The sequence below is a fragment of the Squalius cephalus genome, assembly GCF_949319135.1.
Source record: "Squalius cephalus genome assembly, chromosome: 1".
NCBI classification, from domain to species: domain Eukaryota; kingdom Metazoa; phylum Chordata; class Actinopteri; order Cypriniformes; family Leuciscidae; genus Squalius; species Squalius cephalus.
Window position 1 is genome coordinate 64,654,741 of NC_137122.1, and position 22,840 is coordinate 64,677,580.

At 39.1% G+C, this 22,840-nt stretch overlaps 1 protein-coding gene across 2 annotated transcripts in view; it reads right to left on the reverse strand.

Moving 5' to 3' along the window:
* The window catches only part of gprc5ba (G protein-coupled receptor, class C, group 5, member Ba), a 46,609-nt gene that overhangs the window by 13,757 nt on the left and 10,012 nt on the right, over positions 1-22,840 (reverse strand). The window contains exons 2-4 of one of the 2 annotated variants that reach the window (XM_079892148.1): positions 11,571-11,587; positions 2,830-3,847; positions 2,629-2,741 (exon numbers count right to left, since the gene is read on the reverse strand). In XM_079892148.1, coding sequence (XP_079748274.1) covers positions 2,629-2,741; positions 2,830-3,847 — 1,131 coding nt within the window. In that variant the 5' untranslated portion in view covers positions 11,571-11,587. Of the gene's footprint in view, positions 1-2,628; positions 2,742-2,829; positions 3,848-11,534; positions 11,588-22,840 lie in introns of both variants that reach the window. The other variant, XM_079892147.1, reaches the window with a different exon arrangement.

Consider the following 22,840-nt stretch of genomic DNA (forward strand, 5'->3'; position numbering starts at 1 on the left):
TTTATGGTGAGGTTACTACATTTTATTTAATTAATCGCATTTATGGTGAAATTGCTACATTTTCAGTTCAATCTGTGTTCATTTTGACCACGAAACATGCGCTGTCACTTTAATTCAGCGTTTGCAGCACAGCAAAAATAGACTCGGTGCGGAAACGATCTCTGCACTGCTGTATACGCACCGCAACTGGAACGGATCGACGGACTGCAACCGCATGCAGTAAAAAAAATACGCACCGCATACGCACTGCAAACGGAATATGTGTGAAACGGGCGTGACTCTCTCTTTTACAGCGCTTTAGACACAGTTGTTCCTTTGCGCTTGAAGAAGATTAAACTAAAGAAAATAGCCCAACGCCATAGTACAACGAGCACACTCGGGCCCTTAAGAGAGCAGCCAGAAAAATGGAGCGCAACTGGAAGAAAGCAAAACTAGAGATTTTTCACATTTCGTGGAGAAAGAGCACAATTGCATACTGAAATGAATTAAAAACTGCAAGATCTGCTTATTTTTTAACCTTCTTAGAAGAAAACACAACCCTAGGTATTTATTTGAAACAGTGGCTAAATTAACGGGAAATAAAGCTTCAACCCCAGACGTTTCCAAGCAGCACAGCAGTAATGACTTCATGACTTCAACTTCTTTACTTACAAGATTGATAATATTTGAGAGAAAATTATAACTATGCAACCGTCTACTACAGTATTGCATCAGGCAGTGCATTGAAGTCTCCCTGAGGACAATTTTTATTTATTCATTGCTATAGGAGAGGAAGAATTTACTAACCTCGTTAAATCATCTAAATCAACATGTATGTTAGACCCTATACCGACTAAGCTACTGAAAGAGATGCTTCCAGAGGTCATAGATCCTCTTCTTAATATCATTAATTCATCTTTGTCATTAGGGTATGTACCAAAAACTTTTAAGCTGGCTATGATTTAACCGTTTGTGAAAAAAACGCAACTTGATCCTACAGAATTAGTCAATTACAGGCCGATCTCGAATCTACCTTTTCTGTCAAAGATACTAGAAAAAGCAGAATCTTCACAACTATGTTCCTTTTTTACAAAGAAATGGTATCTGCGAGGATTTCCAGTCAGAATTTAGACTGTATCATATTACTGAGACAGCTCTCATTAGAGTCACAAATTATTTGCTCTTATCATCCGATCATGGTTGTATCTCTCTATTAGAGTTATTCGATCTTAGTGCTGTATTTGACACTATCGACCACAACATTCTTTTGAATAGATTCAAAAATGATGTTGGCATTAGTGGAATTGCATTAGCATGGTTTAAATCATACTTATCTGACCGTTATCAGTTTGTAGCAGTAAATGAAGAGATGTCTCATCGATCACAAGTTCAGTATGGAGTACCACAAGGCTCAGTACTAGGACCATTGCTGTTCACTCTGTACATGCTACCCTTGGGAGATCTCATTAGGAAGCATGCATTAGTTTTCATTGTTATGCTGATGATACTCAGCTCTATATTTCTTTGCGCCCTGACGAAACTTACCAATTCACAAAATTAACAGATTGCATAGCTGATATAAAAAACTGTATGACTAGTAATTTCATACTACTTAATTCTGAAAAACAAAAACAAAAACCGCTTTCTCCATCTTAAAAACATAATTACGACATATGCTCTCAACGACAAATGCGGAAAGGTTAGCTCATGCGTTCATGACCTCAAGGCTAGATTATTGAAATGCATAATAAACAACTACATTCAAGCTATTGAAGGCATGAAGAATTTTTTTCAAGGAAATTTTTTTTAAATATGTCATTTTGGTGATCAATGGTGAGTTTTAAGGGATAAACTGATTGACTACAGGGGGACTTTAAAGTAAAATAGTGTTAAACTAAAAAATTATTAAAAGGTTAAATGAAAATATTAACAATAATTACAAAACATTACACACACACACACACACACACACAGAGTAAATGAAGAGGTGTCATATCGATGACAAGTTAAGTATGGAGTACCACAAGGCTCAGGTCTAGGACCGCTGCTGTTCAACTCTGTAAATGCTACCCTTGGGAGATATCATTAGGAAGCATGACATTAGTTTTCACTGTTATGCTGATGATACTAAGCTCTATATTTCTTCACGCCCCGACGAAAACAACCAATTAAAAAAATTAATGGAATGCATAGCTGATATAAAATTTTTTACTACCACTAATTTCCTACAAATTCATTCTGAAAAAAAAAATGATTTTAATTATTGAACCAAAAACCTCAGCACGTTTTTTCTTATTTGGGAATTGTTTAGCGACATTTTCTTTAAAAATAATGGCTACTGTTTATTATAAATTAAATTACAAAAAGGGTATGGATAAAGATAAACTCAAAGTTAGATTGTTCCAAATTCAAAGATGGAAAGCATGATTGTATACAGACGTTGTTTTTTCTCTGCCAAAATTTTAAATCCATTTCTTCATGTGCAAAGTATAGCCATGTATCAGCAAATTAGAAATGCTGTTTCTGACAGGGCCTGTCTCAAGCTCGAGTCAGTCAATAGCTTGTCTCACACTTGTCAGATGTAGTAAGGAATTTGGGAATAAGGTTTCTCCAGGCCTATTTATAAAACATATAAAGTGAAATACTCACTGCTCCTCCGTTTAGGATCATGGTCATCTCAGTCGGTTGGTAGACGTTACTTCTGAAAGGCGCGCTGGGTCTGGCCCCTGTGTTGCCATTATGATGACTGCCACTCCTCAACCCTACAAAAGTAAAGGATGGATGTTAGGATCTATGAAATATATTAATATATATAATAAGTGTTCTATTCATCTTTGTGCCTAGTTGTACCTGCAGTATTTTCATCAAACGCATATCCCTGGTTCTCCACAAACTGCCTGTGTGAAAGTGGGATGTCCTCATCAAGGCTGGCCTCTCTCATGCGTGAGGAATTCTGGGACGTGTCAAAATAGTCTGGAGCAGAAGGCTGAGCTGGTCCTCGAAGACATGCGTGGGCTTCAGGAGCAGCGTGACACAGCAACAACAGCCAACCCTGAGCTACCAGCGCTACAGCTAACGCTGGGTCATCCCAGTCTGGAGACTTCCCAAACACTGTGTTTCCATACACATAGAAACCAACCCAAGCCACCCACAAGAGAATGGACAGCAAGCAGGAGACCAGAAGCCACACAACATTACAGTGCCATGGTCGTGCCTTCCCACACAGTGCTAATGTTGCGGTTAACAGGGCCGCTAGCAGGAGCGCTAGCACATATGCGCACGCAAGCGCAAAGTCCAGAGGCTGATACTGGCAAGCCGGGTTACCCTCCCGAATCACGGTTAGCAGAAGCCACTCTGCAGCGATAATACCCTGCACTGCCGTCAACCCTAACGCTAGTCCAACGAGGGCACAGCCGCCTGGGCTACGAGACTCGCGAGCTAGCCTGCGCAGCCTGACGCCCTGTGCCAACATGCAGGCAAAGCACAGAGAGAAGAACACCCCCCAGAGGGCACGGCGCACCAAACAAATGCTCTCGTTGTGCTCAATAAGGTACGCGAAACTAAGCCCGAACAGCCCGATGATGCCGATCAGCAGGAGGAGAACGGGACCGATGCCACTCCGCTTCGGGGCCTCGGTCACTGAGTGCAGGCGACACAGTAACACCAGTAGCAGTAAAACAGCAGCGAACACACCGGCCGCCGCCACCACCTCCACCACTACCCCCCACACGGCATCCAGGTCGCACAGGAGAGTGTAGGGGCGCTGGAGACCAAACCCACAGCCAAACGGGACCGTCGGGTTCTCGTCCTGAGAACAGCTCACATCCAGCCCGGTGAGCAGCAGGAACAGCACAGGGAAAAATGGCATCTGAGGAAGAGAGAGAGAAAATGAGAACGACAGAGCAATTCCTTGTCCAATTTGTGTTTTTAAAACATGGCCTGACACATCCAGTGAGCCAAAAAATGTTTCTTGGACAACTAAATCCCACTTCAAGTGTGGATGTCATTGCATTCGATTGAATATTATCTGTAAACAAATGATGCTGAAATTGAATTACATTTCAATTACATTTTTAAATCTTGTTTATTTTTTTATAATAATTTATTATATACTTGTTTCTAATTTTATAAAGCCTCTGTTGCTATTAACTAAAACTGAACCAGTGGAGTCAGAGTTCACTGTAGCGCATACATTTTTCCTGAATGAACTTTCAAAAAAAGCCAGAGACAAGAAGTGAAACCCACATACTTTTGGTTTTGTCGGCACAGTAACACCAGCGAAAAGCTCATCTTGTTCAACTATCATTTGAGAAGGTCCTGACAACTGAGTTCCAGAAGGAAGAAGAGTGGATACCAGTTTCAGTAAGTGGACGATCGACCGGATCGCAGTGCCAGTGTTACGCTGTTTTATCATGATGGGCGGCTTTCTGTCATATGCAATATATATATATATATATATATATATATATATATATATATATATATATATATATATATATATATATATATATATATATATATATAATTAGGCTTATTATAATGGCACAGTCTCACACTCATACAGGCATAAATCTACAGAAAAATTGAGTTGAGTTTATTTCTCGCAATTGCAACTTTATATCATGCAAATCTGACAGTAAACTAACAATTGTGAGAAAAAAAAGTTAGAATTGTGAGATAAAAAGTCGCAATTACCTTTTTTATTTTTTTATTCTGTGGCGGAAACAAGCTTCTATAGAAAAAGATGCCAACGATCAAAAGTATTATGGCAGTCATTGGAACCAAATAAGATAACATCAGTTCTGTTTAAAAGATAAACTTTTAATTCCTGTGGACCAGAAGATTTATTATTATTACACTGTAAAGAGAGATGAAAAGACACGCCATATAAAAATAAAATCGGTGCAAGAATTGAGCCCTGAGGTACACCACACAAAAGAGAAACTGGGGTATATCATTGAAGACTTGTAAAAGTGCAGATTCTGTACTTGAAAACCTGACTGAAACTTTTCAGAGATGCAGTTTGAACTCAAATGAGACTGCAACTGAACAAACACTATTTTCTCCAGGATTTTAGAGAGAAAGGGCAGCTTAGATATAGATCTAAAATTAGTTAAATTAGTAGATTCAAGATTAGGGTACTGGATGGGACTATTTATTTTTAGTTTATTTATTTATTTATTCGGGACAGTGCACATTAATGAACAATCTTACACTTCTGTACAGACTGTAAATGAGCCAGATTATAGCATAAATGCTAATTTTCACCGGTAGTCCCGAGGCAGGAAGACAACAACACAAAAAGATAATATGACAAAATACAACACAAAAGGATAAGACAATATACAGTATCAAGCAAGAAACACATTAACACACATTCAGACAAATTACATCAATAAAATTAGTCTAAATGAGGACATAACTGGAAACTTTTAAGAAACTGTTTAAGGTGCTTTTTAAATGTGCAATAAGTGGGACTTTCTCTAATGTTTGTTGGGAGGCCGTTCCAAAGGTGACCTCCTCTGATAGACAGAACAGTTTGCCCAAAGGTTGTTTTTCTGTGCGGGATCTCTAGGTCTCCTCTAAATGAGGCTCTGGTGCAAAAACCTCTGTCAGTCCTTGGTTTAATGTATGTAGAAAGTGGAGGTGGGGCTAGTCCATGAAAAACTTTATAAATGAAACAGCTATTTTTAAAATGAATACAAATTTTCAAAATTGAGCATATTGTATTTGTCCAAAATATTACACTGATGGAAAGACAGAGGCGTTTGATCAAATATTTTTTATAGATTTTTTGAATAACATTTCTATGGGTTTTAAAATTGTATCCCCAGTGAGTGACCAGGTTGTGAAGCAGTAATCTATAGGCTATGTGAAAATATCATTGAATATAGGAACATTTTAGCAGAAGTAATTGTCATTGATGGTCTGATTTGTTTAAAGTTATGTAAATTGAATTTGATTCCGTTCGCTGTAAGTTTGATGTGTTTTTTAAATGAGAGTCCAGTGTGACCCGAGGTACTTGAACCCTTCGACAATGTCAGGCTCCACTCCCCCCAGGAACACATTGGACCGCACCAGTTTTATGGATTTTTTTGTGAAAATTATAGCAACAGTTTTCTTTTTGTTCAATAATAGGCAGGATTTAAGGAGCCAATGCTGTATATTCTCCAGTGCTGATGTGAGGATGGATGATGTTTCCTGTGTGCTTTTAACCGCATCATCAGCATACATTTGGAAATGGACTTTTTGACAAACGTTTGGCAGATCATTTATATATTACAGAGAACAATACTGGTCCCAAAATAGAGCCTTGTGGGACCCCTGCTGGACATTCAAGGTAAGACGACATAGTGCCACCAACACTCACAGATTGTCTTCTGTTGGACAAGTAAGATTAAAACCATAGACTGGACGTAGAGTCCGTGACGTCACCCGTAGGTTTCTGAAGACCGTTTTTGAAGCCTAAAGTGGGCGTAGCCGACCGTCGCCTTCTTGGCAGCGCGTCACTCCCGAATTTAGTTATTTTTACAGTCAGACAATTAGCTGAGGTAACGTGACGGCTAACAAACAGCAGACAAACGGCTAATGATGACTAATGACCACAGCAGCGGGAATCCACCTGTCACTCAAAAGTGGACACCCTTAATTATGCAGAAATGTAAGGCTTAATATAATGTAAACGGATGAGTTATAAAAAAATTCACCCCCCTCACAGTCGTCATGAAAGGCAAAATTAGCTGTATAGACCAAAGCCACTTTTTGCTCCAGGCTGTAAACGTTTTTTTTTTCTGCTGTAAAGTTCCGTTTAATTCACTTCCATGTTGGTTTCAAGAGAGAGACAGGGAGGTTTCCGCTTGATTAAAACCAAGCTAGCGCATCTTCTGCAAAGTTGAAATGAGTCAGTTTAGACAGAAGGGCTCGATGATCTACTGAATCGAACGCCTTCTTTAAACACAAAAAGACTGCACCAACACAGGTGGTTTTATCAAGCAAGGATATCACTGTTTCTATGAAGACTTAGTTTGCCGTCTCTGTGGAGTGGTACTGGCGAAACCCAAACTGCATGGGGTGCAGGAGAGAATGGCCATGGCTGAGGTGTTAATTTAGCAGCTTGGCGATACACTTTTCTGCAACCTTAGGCTATGTCTACATTAATCCGGACACATTTGAAAATGGCGTTTTCGTTTAAAAACGCTCTCCGTCCACACTAGCGTTTTCAGGCGGTTTCGGACATTTCAGTGCGGATGAGAAACTTTTGAAAAACGCCTGAAAACGCTAAATTCACCTTTACTGCGCATGCGTAAAACCCCACAAAAGATCACTGATATGATTCAGATGGAAAAATAAATAATGAAGTTATCACGCAATTCTTCTGACAGGATCATTTTATTTAGTAAAATATCTCAGCATTCACTGATGCGGTCCAGGTCGCACGCAGTCACCATATGTTTGGTCTAAAAAGTGACGCTCTCATGTATTACCGCAGGACAGCAAATGTGCGTAAATTCTGTCATCTTTGCAGGACTGTGATATGAAAAGTGTGCAATGTAGAATATTTTTAGCAACAGTGTGAAAGTGAATAGCACATAACAGGCACAATACTGGTTTAAACATGAATATCTATTGGTACAATATGCGTCACATGACTAAATTTACGTCATCGTTTTTAAACTGGTTTCACAGTCCACACTACAACGTGAAAACGGCGTTTTCAAACGTATCCACTTTGGAGTGCGTTTTCATTAATAAAAACGCCGTCTCAGTGTGGACAGTATTTTAAACCCCTTTAAAATAATTTCTTTGGTTTTATCACAGTGAGAAGTTTAAGTTATTTATAAAAATAATTTTTTTTGCAGTGGGCTTTCTACACTCACCTAAAGGATTATTAGGAACACCTGTTCAATTTCTCATTAATGCAATTACCTAATCAACCAATAACATGGCAGTTGCTTCAATGCATTTAGGGGTGTGGTCCTGGTCAAGACAATCTCCTGAACTCCAAACTGAATGTCAGAATGGGAAAGAAAGGTGATTTAAGCAATTTTGAGCGTGGCATGGTTGTTGGTGCCAGACGGGCCGGTCTGAGTATTTCACAATCTGCTCAGTTACTGGGATTTTCACGCACAACCATTTCTAGGGTTTACAAAGAATGGTGTGAAAAGGGAAAAACATCCAGTATGCGGCAGTCCTGTGGGCGAAAATGCCTTGTTGATGCTAGAGGTCAGAGGAGAATGGGCCGACTGATTCAAGCTGATAGAAGAGCAACTTTGACTGAAATAACCACTCGTTACAACCGAGGTATGCAGCAAAGCATTTGTGAAGCCACAACACGCACAACCTTGAGGCGGATGGGCTACAACAGCAGAAGACCCCACCGGGTACCACTCATCTCCACTACAAATAGGAAAAAGAGGCTACAATTTGCACAAGCTCACCAAAATTGGACAGTTGAAGACTGGAAAAATGTTGCCTGGTCTGATGAGTCTCGATTTCTATTGAGACATTCAGATGGTAGAGTCAGAATTTGGCGTAAACAGAATGAGAACATGGATCCATCATGCCTTGTTACCACTGTGCAGGCTGGTGGTGGTGGTGTAATGGTGTGGGGGATGTTTTCTTGGCACACTTTAGGCCCCTTAGTGCCAATTGGGCATCGTTTAAATGCCACGGCCTACCTGAGCATTGTTTCTGACCATGTCCATCCCTTTATGACCATCATGTACCCATCCTCTGATGGCTACTTCCAGCAGGATAATGCACCATGCCACAAAGCTCGAATCATTTCAAATTGGTTTCTTGAACATGACAATGAGTTCACTGTACTAAAATGGCCCCCACAGTCACCAGATCTCAACCCAATAGAGCATCTTTGGGATGTGGTGGAACGGGAGCTTCGTGCCCTGGATGTGCATCCTACAAATCTCCATCAACTGCAAGATGCTATCCTATCAATATGGGCCAACATTTCTAAAGAATGCTTTCAGCACCTTGTTGAATCAATGCCACGTAGAATTAAGGCAGTTCTGAAGGCGAAAGGGGGTCAAACACAGTATTAGTATGGTGTTCCTAATAATCCTTTAGGTGAGTGTATATATACACACTATAACAAAAGACAATGTTGCAGAAAGTGATATGTCAACACCCACACATTCCAAAGCAATTTCACTTGGCCATTCAATCATTGTGCACTTTAGAGCATTTCTAACATACATTATTACTCCCCCACCCCTCCCATTATTTCTGTCCTTTCTAAATACATTATACCCAGGCATATTGTAAGTGTACTGTTGTTTTTGTTTTGATTTGTTTTCCTTTTCCCTTCCTCACTTTTACATTTTATCAGTATTATTATATTGACAATCTCTTCCTATTTTTTCAGTATGTGAAATATTTGTCCAATGAAAATATTCTGGATTTGTCTGTTTTATGATGGGACCTTGAACCTTTTATGGACTTGAAAGGACCATTACCAAAAATTATCCTGGTGATTTCCCACACTTCACAAAAGTGAAAACTTTCACTTGCACTGATACAGCACAATATTTTCTTGCTGTGTAAATGCATTTATATAGTACTTCATCTTCTTCGATCTCTTAATCTTCGGCAGATATATAAACTGATATTTATACAATGTGACAGAAAATCATCTGTGTAAAATGTCTGCTTTCCCAGCATGTCTCAAGCTCAGCTGAGGCGATAGAGAGATGGTTTATGAAGCAGTTTAGACCATTCCTGACTCGAGATCAGATCAGATCAGAACAGCGTCCTCAAATCTCATCTGATTTCATCGACCAATCAGCTGTGAGCAAAGGATGAAGTCACTCCACCTGTTTCTGCTCCAAATTAAAGGTCACTACATAGCAAATGATTTTTAAAGACAAAATTGTCTGGCTTTTAGTAACAAAAATAATAATTTTGTATGATTTAGATATTATTTATGTAATTATTAATCGATCGCATGTACAAATTTAGTTTATCAATTGTTTTATGCACAATTTAAAAGGAATAAATATATAAAGGTAATATAAATACACTTCAGAATCAATAGATTAAGCTATAAAATGACTACATGTGAGCTTAAAAGTTCAATTCTCTCTATACTTTTATCAACTAACTTCACAAATTTTACTTGCACTGATATAGCAAGACTTTTTATTTTAGTTGCCCTCTTTTGTTCTTGCTGTGTAAATTTGTTTAAATTCCTAATATTTTTTTTAATCTCGTAATATTCTGCAGAAGAGAGAAGTGAATCGCAGTTTCACTCTTTCTCAGCATGTGATTGGCTGTTCGCTACTGATGTCACACCTAAACTCAGGATCAAAGCCTGAGTTGACAGAGAAAGTTGATGATTATCCTGGTACCAACAAAGCCTGGTTGGATTGGTTTGGTTTTGTCAACTCAAAACTAATCCTGTAACCCCGGAGTTTGTTAAACTACCATCATGGTACAGGCCCCTGGACTTTTGTTGCACTTGAACCACAAATACACACACAAAAACCCCTCAATTTGACCCCCATAGGAATGAATGGAATACGAGAAAATTCAAACTAAAAATGCTTAAACTTTACTAAATAATTATTTTAAAATGTCTACATGTGTATCTGAATGTACACTGAAGGGAACTGACTTTAGGACCCAGAGGATATAGAGCTATAAGGACACCTAGAGTCATGAAATATCATGTTATATTATTATTTTCACACAAGAGGTCAGCAAACACACCCAATGTAAGATATTTTGAGCTGAATTAAAAGGGTTATGCATGAAATTGTGAGTTATTTTGAATTTAAGTTGAAAGAATGTGTGGAATGTGCTTAAATTATTTATTTATTGGTCAAATCTAGTAATTTAAAGGTAAATAAAATAAAATAAATAACAAAACAATCTTTATTTGCATTATAAATAGAAAAAAAAAAAAAATTATCAAAATGAAATAAAATAAGCTTTGTGGACAAAAAGAAAGTAAAATTTTAGGGCTTTGGGTCATTTTGACCCGTGAGGGAAAGATTTGTTACAAAGTGCGAGGGAAGGATGAGGGTTTATGCACAAACAAACCATGTACGATCTGTATAGCGATACGCAGTCAGGTCAGGGTGTTGGTACAGCGTTTATTTGTCATCCAGCTTGACTGTAGTTATTTGTATAAATGAAAGCTCTAAACAAATGTAACATTTATTTATTATTATTATTATTTTTTTACAACTGAAAATTATGTTCTGGAATGTTTTTCATGTGCTTAATAGCTCTGGATTATATGGACTCATTATCTGGTTATTGTTTAGTATTTTGTGTATTTTCTTCACACACAGATCATCATATAAAAATCGCTTTGACGTTGTGAATAAAATGATTTGCATATGCAAATGAAAAGACTTTCTCCATAGGGTGCCTCGTCCGCTCATGCCTTCGCCTGATACTTTAATGCGGTGACATTCAAACAGGTGCGACTCAGTTGTCCAAACTTTTTTGTGGCCACTGTATGTGTACGTAGTTTTAGCAAATCGATCCCCATAAAGCATAAGGGGAGTCATTAAATAAAGCCAACAGCTTACCTTAGTATGAGATATATTCAGCGGCAAAACAGTTACCTTGAAAATGATGGACCCTGCACAACAAAAGAAACCGTTTTAGTTTTCACACTTTGCATGTTACATACACACACAAAAACATGCATCTCTAAACTAAACGTCTCTTAAAACTTTGATAGGATTCAAACTTTTATGCATTTTATGGTACAGGTACAGCATTTATATGAGAAATGGAGTATAGTATTCACGTATTAATGCTATGGTTCTGCGAGACCGCTCAAACACTGATGAATTATCGTGCACTCATGCTCAGTGCTTTATAACTCTTAACTTAATATACATGTATAGCAGTGGGCAAAAGCAAAACATCTCATTTCAATAAATTTAAAAAAAAAAAATAGCAGTCCTCTACAACTTAATATTATACTGTAAAAAAAAAAAGTATCTTAAAGGTTGACTGCATGCTTTCCAATGTTAATTCAGCTCAGCCAGAGACTGTACAAGACAGATACGGTCCACACATTCATAGTCATGCTATTAAGCCCACCTAAATCCACGTTTTCCATGTGTTCTTATAGATATTCGAAGAGTATTAAATCAAATATGAATCTCTCATCTAAACACCATGTTGTGTATTGTGTCAAAAAATCTAAAGTGGGCTTGTAAGGTACATGTGTGAAACCCAACTGTGCCAAAGTAAAGTAAAAGCTTCAGATTTCTTAAACACCTTTGATTCATTTTGAGCTGCTGATCAAACAGGCCAGATATGATTTACAGTTTTACAATAGTCTCTGTTCCTCTGCTCATCATCTGCCAGGACCTCCTCCTTCACTCTCTGGCACAGTTTCTTCTTATCAACTACATATTTAGCTGTCAATGCATCAGGTTGGTACACGGAAAATGCAAAGGAAAAACTTTTTTTCTTCTGTTTTTAGTACATCATTGTTTTGTAAACGTACCCTTAAACTGGCACTAAACATATAACTTAACGGCCATTACTTTCACCAGACGTGAAAATTGACATGACAGAGAATACAGACTATTAGATAAGAATAAGAATATTCTTACAAGAATAAGAATATTATAGCGCTCTATTCAATACAGATCGTTTCACTGCAGCTTTACAGAGATAACATGAAAATAATGTATCTCGGCTGTCGTTCAGCCAGTTCTGTAGTAAAGATGTTATGTTATTAAAATACTGAATCTATGCACATCTTTAATTTTATTACTGAAGCTTGAATTTGTACTTTATTGTACAGAATTTTTTTTTTTTCTGTGGTCAGCTGATTACTTTTTTCCATATTGTTTGTAATTGTAATGAAGATTTGAGGTTTTAAGGATCCAACAATTCATTTTTAATTTTGTCTTAATGCAAATTATCCAAATATGTCAACCTAATGTTGTACTAGAGGCACTTTAGACTGTCCTTGTCATCTTAACCTACCAATACACCGGCTGGCTTTTTGTCAATATGAGCCTACCAGCCATTTATTGCCAAGATGTCTTTCTAATTTATTACAAACCAAAAATTACATTTATTTTTGTATGCTCTACATTGTGTGGCAAAAAGGTGTAGTATACAGGCCTACATGTTATGGTATAAAGAAAGCATTGTTAATAAGCTTGTTTGTCCACAGTTCAGATCATAAAGTTTGAATGACATATGATTAAATACATATATTTGACTTTAAATGCCTATACTCTGTCTTTATTTGCAACAACAAGAACATAACGTAAATAATATTCACACAATACAGTCAAGTGGGAAACACTTTACAATATGGTTACACATTAATATATTTCTATATGTTCAGATTAGTTCAAACAATATGAACTAACAACAAACTATTGTGTTTGTATTTATTAACAGTAAACATGATATGTTTCCGGGGACGTGAATCTGATGAAAACCATCCATATTCAAATATTAATGATTCAGTTATTAATGAATAGTACTTTTATATTATGTTTGTCAATGACCAGAAATCATTTTTTTAATCACACTCTCGTCTTATGCACAATTTACTACTAAAACAATGACACTGTAATCGAAGTAGAAAAAAATATATATATTTGTAGCAATTGTTGAGTTTTTTTATTTTTCTCCCATAGAAACCTTTCACAATAAAATGTTATCGGTGCACCGGTCTCGTCTCAGACGCTTCGCTCTGCTTTAAAACATTTATCTATCTGATAACTAAAAGAGTTCAACCGCATTACAGAAATGTAATTATCAATTATGATTGTATTACTGTTATAATACCCAATGCATTACAGAGGCCGTCTCAGATTATACATTGGCTGCAAATAAATGAATAAATGTAATTAATCTTGCATGCTTCCAGTTTATTTAATTTATTTAAGAAACAAATGCTGTGGGAAAACACTTGGGCTGTGTCCAAAACCACATCCTCACTTGAGTAGGTACTTATATTGAATAAGTAATTACTTCAACGCCTCTAAAAACGTACAGTATGTTCTATATCCGTATGTACTACATTCATCATGTGACCGTTCACAAACCCTCTCCCGTGGCCTCATGGGACAGTGTCCATCACACACACACACACTTCAGAATCTCACTGCAAGTATATCGATCATACGAGGACTTTTCTCCTACTCTTTCATGAGTTCTGTGAATGCCATACTGTTTTTCGGCTACTATACAGCGTGGAAGTGTGTGATTTCAGGTCGTTTTCAGGGGTCAGAACTCAGTTTGCAGGATTTGTGGACCTTATATAACACTCTCAAACTATCTTAGACCCTTTCCAAGCACAGCGAACCGACTCGGTCTTGTGAGGGGGTCTGGGAACGGTGTGCTTTCAGCTGATGGTGTGGCTCAAACCGGCATTGTGAACACAAACGGCTCCAGGCTCAATCCATGCAAAATCCAATTTAGTTCATCAGATGCAAATCAGCAATCGGACCGGGTCAGCGAAACTACAGAAATTGTAACTATAAAAGGGGGTTCACCCTTTATTCGATCACAGTGGCTCTGACTTTGAAGACAACTGACTCTCACTTGTTTTTTGTGTGCAAAGTTGAACTGCAGTGCTTCTTTCTTCCACGTCACTGCACTGTTTGGGGAAAGAGAGAAAGCTGATGTCATGTGTAATTGTGCAGTGATCGCCATGGTAACAGCATGAGCCAGAAAGCGGTGGGGTGGGGGGTTGCCCATCCGCTGCAAATCAACAGCACGTCCCAACCTTAACACACACTCGCAACACACACACACACACACACACACACTCCATGTCTTTCTGTGACATCTGTGATGCTTCACTGTGAAACTTGTCATAATTTATTGTACAGCTCTTCAGCGCTTCAGTCCAATGAGATATCAGTGTGTGTGTGAGGGTGTGTGTGTGTGCAATGTTGCAGAAATAGAAACAAAGTGACCAACAAATGTACTGACGCTTGTCACGACCAGTTATAACAAACTCAAGCCAATAAAAAGTGTTTGTAAATCAATATTAGCATTTCTTCCATGTTAATGAGTTATACAACATCACACTTCGCCGATTGCTTGGTTAATATTTTTACAATGGTGCAACTGGGCATACACACACACACACACACACACACACACAACCTCATTAACCAAACTGAAGGATAATGGATGTCATGAGTATAGAAACAGAGAACACTGATTGGCTGTTCAGTGATTGATTGTGTTTCGACACGCCTCATGTTCACAGCATCTGAACACTTGTCTCTCACACATTTCCCTGGTTTGGAGACGGTGTGTGTGTGTGTGTGTGTGTGTGTGTGTGTGTGTGTGTGTATGTGTGTGTGTGTGTGTGTGTGTGTGTGTGTGTGTGTGTGTGCAGTGAAAGACATGCTTTTCTCTGGTTTGGAGATGGTGTGTGTGTGTGTGTGTGTGTGTGTGTATGTATGTGTGTGTGTGTGTGTGTGTGTGTGTGTGTGTGTGTGTGTGCAGTGAAAGACATGCTTTTCTCTGGTTTGGAGATGGTGTGTGTGTGTGTGTGTGTGTGTGTGTGTGTGTGTGTGCGCATTGAAAGACATGCTTTTCTCTGGTTTGGAGACGGTGTGTGTGTGTGTGTGTGTGTGTGTGTGTGTGTGTGTGTGAGTGAGTGTGTGTGTGTGTGTGTGTGTGCAGTGAAAGACATGCTTTTCTCAGTTTTGGAGATGGTGTGTGTGTGTGTGTGTGTGTGTGTGTGTGTGTGTGTGTGTGTGTGTGTGTGTGTGTGTGTGTGTGTGTGTGTGTGTGTGTGTGTGCGCAGTGAAAGACATGCTTTCCCCTGGAGATCTGCTCCCACTCTTTTGTGCTCGCTCGCGACTCCTCTTACATAAGCAGATCCAGCGCGCACCAGTTCTGCTGATGAGCCTGTGCTTCTGAACACAACCAGGACTGGCATCTCAAACACAGGCTGAGCAAATCACAGACGCATTTTAGCACATGAAGAAATGCATGGGCAATCTGGTGAGGTGTTAAAGTCCCACTGTAGTCAATTTTATCCCTTAAAACTAGGGGTGTAACGATACCAGATAATTGATGGCTGCTCTGTTAAGTCTTCGTCGTCGGTTAGGAACCTGGGTGTGCTCTTTGATACCAATCTTTCATTTGAAAGTCACGTGTCTAGTATCTGTAAAACTGCATTCTTCCATCTTAAAAATATATCTAAATTACGCCATATGCTCTCAGTGACAAATGCGGAACAATTAGTTCATGCGTTCATGAGCTCAAGGCTAGATTATTGTAATGCTCTACTGGGTGGTTGCCCTGCACGCTTAAAGGAACACGACGACTTTTTGGGACTTTAGCTTATTCACCGTATCCCCCGGAGTTAGATAAGTCCATACGTACCATTTTCATCTCCGTGCGTGCCGTAACTCTGTCTGACGCAACCCACCGCTAGCCTAGCTTAGCACAAAGACTGGAGGTAAACAGCTCCAGCTAGCATACTGCCTAGAGCCCTGCATGGGCTAAAACATCCAGCCCTAACCGAGACCTGGCCCATGGTGTTCAAGCCCTAATCTAGACCCAGCCCGAAAACGTCTGCAGTTTTTCAGCCCGAACCCGACCCAAGACCAACATCAATATCACTTTGAGCTCTCTCTGACGCGCGCTCTCTGACGCGCGCTGTCTCTGCTAGACGCACACACATACATACACACACGCTCCTAGGTAAAATTTTATTATAGGCCTCAAACATAACTACCACCACCGACAATTATGCCCACAAATATTAATATAGACTGTCCATTACAGAGAAGCATAAGCATGCAGTAGAGTATATTATATAGCCAAATGTGATCCAGCAGTAAATAAAGATTTACGGCCTACCTTTCTTTGATGTCAAGTAACTTTACTGAAGAACAACGTTTCAAAGAACTCTTCACCAACTGGCTAACGTTAAATAATAATAAAAATATAATAAAGAAAAAAAAATTCGTTGAACTGAGTATATAGGCTCATTCACTGTTTACTCGCGATCGTTGTGAAGAAAAAGAATAGCATCCACTGTTGAAGGCTTCAGGCTCGGTAATCAAATCAAAACTCTTTCAAAATGCAGCTTTTCCTGAAGTATTGGGAACTTGCTCCAACTTCTCCCTGATGCTCTGCATGGTCAACTGTCACCTAATGCATTGCACGTGCCTGTGCTCTGCACGTATATTATGGGCACGATGAAAGGAGAAAAGCTAAATGAGCCTGAGTCCGACCCGAGCACGATCTGTAAAAAAAAAAAAAAAGATTTGTAAAAAGACTGCTCCCAATAAGTGACAAAATAACACCAACATTTTCCTAATTACATATTGTGATTTGTATAGTCACAGCGTGTACAAATAACATGGTCACATATTCTAAGAAGGCGAAGCACTGCTACTCCTGCGGAGAAGCCCCGTGGTGAGGAACAGTTCGCTCAGAGTTGGAGTAAATCACTCCGCAGAAGTAGCAGTGCTTCGCCTTCTGAGAATATAGTTCCCAGTATGTATACGGTTAGAAGATGGTTGTGTCTCATGTGACCTTGTTATTCGTACACGCTGTGACTATACAAATCACAACATGTAAAAAGGAAAATGTTGGCGTTATTTTGTCACTTATTGGGATTAGTATGCTAGCTGGAGCCGTTTCCCTCCAGTCTTTGTGCTAAGCTAGGCTAGCGGTGGGTGCGTCAGACAGAGTTACAGCACGGAGATGAAAAAGGTATGTATGGACTTATCTAACTCTGGGGGATACGGTGAATAAGCTAAAGTCCCAAAAAGTCGCCGTGTTCCTTTAATAAACAAACTACAGCTGGTTCAAAACGCAGCAGCTCGAGTTCTTACCAGAACCAGGAAGTATGACCATATTAGCCCGGTTCTGTCAACACTGCACTGGCTCCCTATTAAACATCGCATCAATTTTAAAATATTGCTGATCACGTACAAAGCACTAAATGGTTTAGCTCCGCAGTACTTGAGCGAGCTCTTAACGCATTATAGTCCTTCACGTCTATTGCGATCTCAAAATTCCGGCCAGTTGATAATACCTAGAAAATCAAAATCGACTGCTGGCGGTAGATCCTTTTCCTATTTAGCACCAAAACTCTGGAACAGTCTTCCTAACATTGTCCGGGAAGCAGACACACTCTGTCAGTTCAAAGCTAGACTAAAGACACATCTCTTTAAAGGGTCATGACATCCCCCTCTTTCAGCTCAAGTCTAGCTCACAATCTTTTTGAAAAATGCAACTTAATTGGGCGTGGCGGCTGTGAGAAGAAGGGAGGGGAGTGGGTGTGGTGTGGCACGGCAGGGGAGAGGGGGGACTGTCATCGCCAGTGGCCCATGCATGCATATTGACTGTCACTAAAAATCAGTGGTAACACGTGAGGAAATGCTAGATTTTTTTATAGCTGGCAAAGTTATAGTCTAATGAAATACACTGATACCTTATAATTGTATTTAAAACATATAAATGCACATGTATATGTATAATTATGTCATTATAAAATATATATTTGTTTATATACACACTATAAATGCATATATTTGAAAATAAAAAAAAATTCGCTTAAAAAAAAAAGTTCAGTACATAGCCTAGATCTACGCGCCCCCTAAACCCACATAATAAAGATGGACAGTGACATAGAAATTTGCACAAATTAAGCATACGTTCCATACAATTGAGGTATTATCGAAATATCTAAATTTTAATAACGAGTGATTATTTAACAAAAGGCAAGTAAAACGGTCAGGGTTACATTTTAGACACACACACACACACCTCTGAAGCGATAGAAAAGTCCTCGGGACCGCATCACTCGCAAGACGAAACTTGTATTGGTGTACAAGGTCAAAGTCCACCATTCTCCCGTTGAATGGTTGCTACACACACATTAGATGTGTCCGTGGTTGATGGCCAACCAGCCGCCCGCGAGTCCAGCCCTGGCAGCATCGCGAGGAAAGATGCACTGGTACTTTTGCACCACGAAAACAAATGCGCGTCCCATCATTGCCTCTCTCATCTACTACGCGATATCATAGGTTGACATGTCTGTCATTGGAAAGATCCACGTGGTGTCATGAATAATTAATAGAAAGGGTCTTCTCATTGGATAAAAAAACTCAGTCTCATTAATAATTATGAGACACCGATGAGTCATCAGAGTACTATAGTGCTCTGCCACGTCACAGCCAGCGACGTGGACACAATGCAGATTTTAAACCAGGAAGTTGAAAATAGCGTATAAAAACTAAAATTTAACCATTTCCCCCTACTATTAAATCTAACAGATGCTAACATTGTCTTCAATAGTGTTCAACACACATACCTCTATTAAAATCTCAGAAATTTTGGTTTAGGGTGTCGTGACCCTTTAACCTGGCATACACATAGAAAATTACACATTCCTATTATTCAAATCAGTTAAATGATTATTACGCTGCATAAATTAGGACAGCCGGACCCGGGAACACTTCCTATAACACCCGATGTACTCGTTACATCATAAGAAGAATGCAGTGGTGGGCCGTGCATTTCACACCTAAGCCTTCAGTGGTGTCCTACCCGAATTAATCCACCTCTTAATACCATCATTATGATGCCACGGCTATAGAAACCATCAATATTATACGGAAACACAGAATAACAGGCTTTTGCATCACACAGCCTTCCCCTTTTCCACCAAAAAAGAACTGGTTCGGAACTGGTGCTGGTTCAAAGTTGGTTCAACTTGCGAACCTTCTCAGAACCTGTTTGTTTTCCCACTGACTAGAGAGCCCAGCGAACGACGTCGTTACGTCACTGTGTACGTTGCCATACGTCTTAGCTTTCCCAGAAACACTTGCGCCAACTTCAAGCATAACAATTACAACGGCGGACTACATCGTCTTTCTTCAAATGTTTCTCCTGGCTTTGCGATCCTATATCGGGGTCAGAAGACAACGTTTAGAACACCTTTGTGCTGCTCATCTGGATTACTATAGACGGAGGCTACGTTCCAGAAGTAGTTCGACAATAACCCCGCCCCCAGCCCCCGACGTGAGCATGACGTGGTAAAAGAACGGTTCTAGTCCAGCAAAGAGTCGGTGCCGCTTTGGAACCAATTTCCCTGGCCGAGAACTGGTTCTTTGGCTGTCGAAACACAAAGAGCTGGTTTGAGAGTAGGCGCCGGCTCCGAACCGGCACCAGCACTGCCTTGGTGGAAAAGGGGTAACAGACAGGTATCACATGCAGCGAGAATGAATGCCATTACTAAAGCAAGAAACCCTAGGGGCCGTTCACATATCGCGCCGCTTTCTCCTTTCCACAAGCGCTTGCAATGGCGTCTGTCGTTGCAATGCAACCATGAACTGCACTCTCCATACAAAAAAACTAAATTCAACACGTCTCCTTTCACTGCAGCCACAGCTGTGCCACACACATCTAGCAGAAGCATCCGCTCTCGGTTTTCCGTGCATTTTTATAGTGCCCTCTGAGTTCTCCGACCACGGAAACCCCGGGAATTACAGTTTTCCCGGGGATTTGAAATTAAGGCAAATTGTGTGTTTTTGTGCAAATTCTACAGGAGAGAAAACGCAAAAGCTTAAATGGTTCTTAAAAAAGTTTAACAACTGTTTTGAACAATCAAAAGTATAGTACATACATTTCTTTCAGGTGATAAAGAATTTTTTTATTAAAAAAAATCATGATTTTAATAGTATGAAAATGTTGAAAATAATATAATTTAATGATTTTTTTTTCGATCATGAATTTGCAATAAATAAAGAAATCATATTCAGCACAGAAAAAAACGGGATAGCCAGGGTTGACTGTACTATAAACAAATGTAGGCTAAATAAAATCTATTATAGCCTACTCACCAAAACTACTGACTATCTGTACACAAAATCCATTCTGCTTTCTTTTCTCAAGACAACTTCAGTTACACTATTGTACAGGTTATTTGTGTGTTTCAGCTCCAGCAATAATTCCCTTTCTATCGCCATGGAGGCTAATGGCTCGACAGAAGCAGTGGACACAGGGACAGTCAGCGGTAAACATGACGATGTGTGCAGATGCCCCATGCTCTCAAGGAAATGAAGGAGATCAGCTGGACTGTTGCCTTCAAAGTCAGTCATGGCATACATTACAGTCAGTTCTGTTTTTAGCCGGGACAGATCGATAGGGGTGCACGATTCAGAAAATGCCACGATTCGATTCGATATCGATTTTTAGGCTCAAGATTCGATTCAAAATCGATTTTCGATTCAAAAACGATTCTCGATTCAAAAAAACGATTCACAGTATGTAAATGTTAGGGGTGGGAATCTTTAGTCACCTCACGATCCGATCCAATTCCAGAATGATTCTTTATCTACTCTAGGGCTGTCAAAAGATTAATCGCATCCAAAATAAAAGTTTGTGTTTACATAATATATGTGTGTGTACTGTGTATAATTATTTTGTATATATAAATACACACACATGCATGTATATATTTAAGAAATATTTGCATACATATACTGTATATATATTTATATAGTTTATATTATATATAAATATATATTTTTTTATATATAAATAACACATTTTTCTTATATACATGCATGTGTATTTATATATACAAATTTAATTATACACAGTACACACATATATATTATTAAAAACAAACTTTTATTTTGGATGCGATTAATCGCGATTAATCTTTTGACAGCCCTAATCTACTCCTCCCCCTCCCCTTAGTTTACATAGGTAATTAAGTACTTTTTTTTTTTTAAATTACAAATTAAAAAAAAATTATTAAAACAGTTGAATGTTAAGAATTTTAAACTAATATAACTTCAAAACATACAAGTAGCAAATAATAAAGAGGACCATAGAAACATAAACAAACAAATAGGCCTAGTGCTTTCAGTAGCCTATTTAAGATTATCTGGACGTTTTCCATTCAAGAACTGTGAGTTATTTTTCTTCATCTTTATTGTTGTTTTTTACTATGACATCATAGACTGCGGGAGATCTATTAAGCTGCATTCACGCACTGATCTCTTCTGAAATATAAGAAGTAAAGTGGTTTGTCCTGTCCGTTTAATCCCTTAAGACATAAATGGCTGTGTTTACGTTAATTTTGCACAAGTATAGTATATTACGTTAATTTCGCATGCGCGAGCAGTCTACACAAACAAAGCGCGCGTCAGCAGCATTAGAAATCGAAAGCAGCCTTCTGTTAGTGAGGTTCATATTTTAAATATTCAAGTCCACTGCATTCCAAACCACATAAATGATGACTTCGTAGAGCATTTGTAAGGAAAATACCGAAAGGCGAGACAGCACGCTTCAAGTGTAACGTAACATCAAAAAAGCGCGCGTCTCTCGCGCATCCTGCAATGAAGCCTGTGAATGTCCTTGTAATTCGCTTCAACCTTTCCGAACTTATGAAAGATTATTTTACGGAAAGTTTGATTGGTGTATGTATGTGTGTGAGGAATTGGAAGAAAGCAGATTACGGGTGTTTCTAAAGCAAACTCAGCGTCATCGCATATCTGGTTAAAAACTAAGCTCAGAATCGATTCTGAAATTCTCAGAATCGATCCAGAATCGTTGGAGAGAGAATCGCGATGCATCGATTTTTTCCTCCCACCCCTACAGATCCAACAATGTTCCGTGACTCTGTGTCAAGCTGGTGACGGCTGCATGCAGGATTATTTTACGGTATGTCTGAAACTGCTGGGGGTCGAGGAGGGAGAGAAACATAAATGCGCGCAGTGGCTTCATAGATCTGACCAAATTGGCCCCTCTCTCGCTCAATGGTGTCACTAAACTCACTCACCCTTGCCAGACAGAATTGTACATCCAATGTTTTGCTCTGTAGTATTGCAAAAAGCACATCTGAATACTCAAA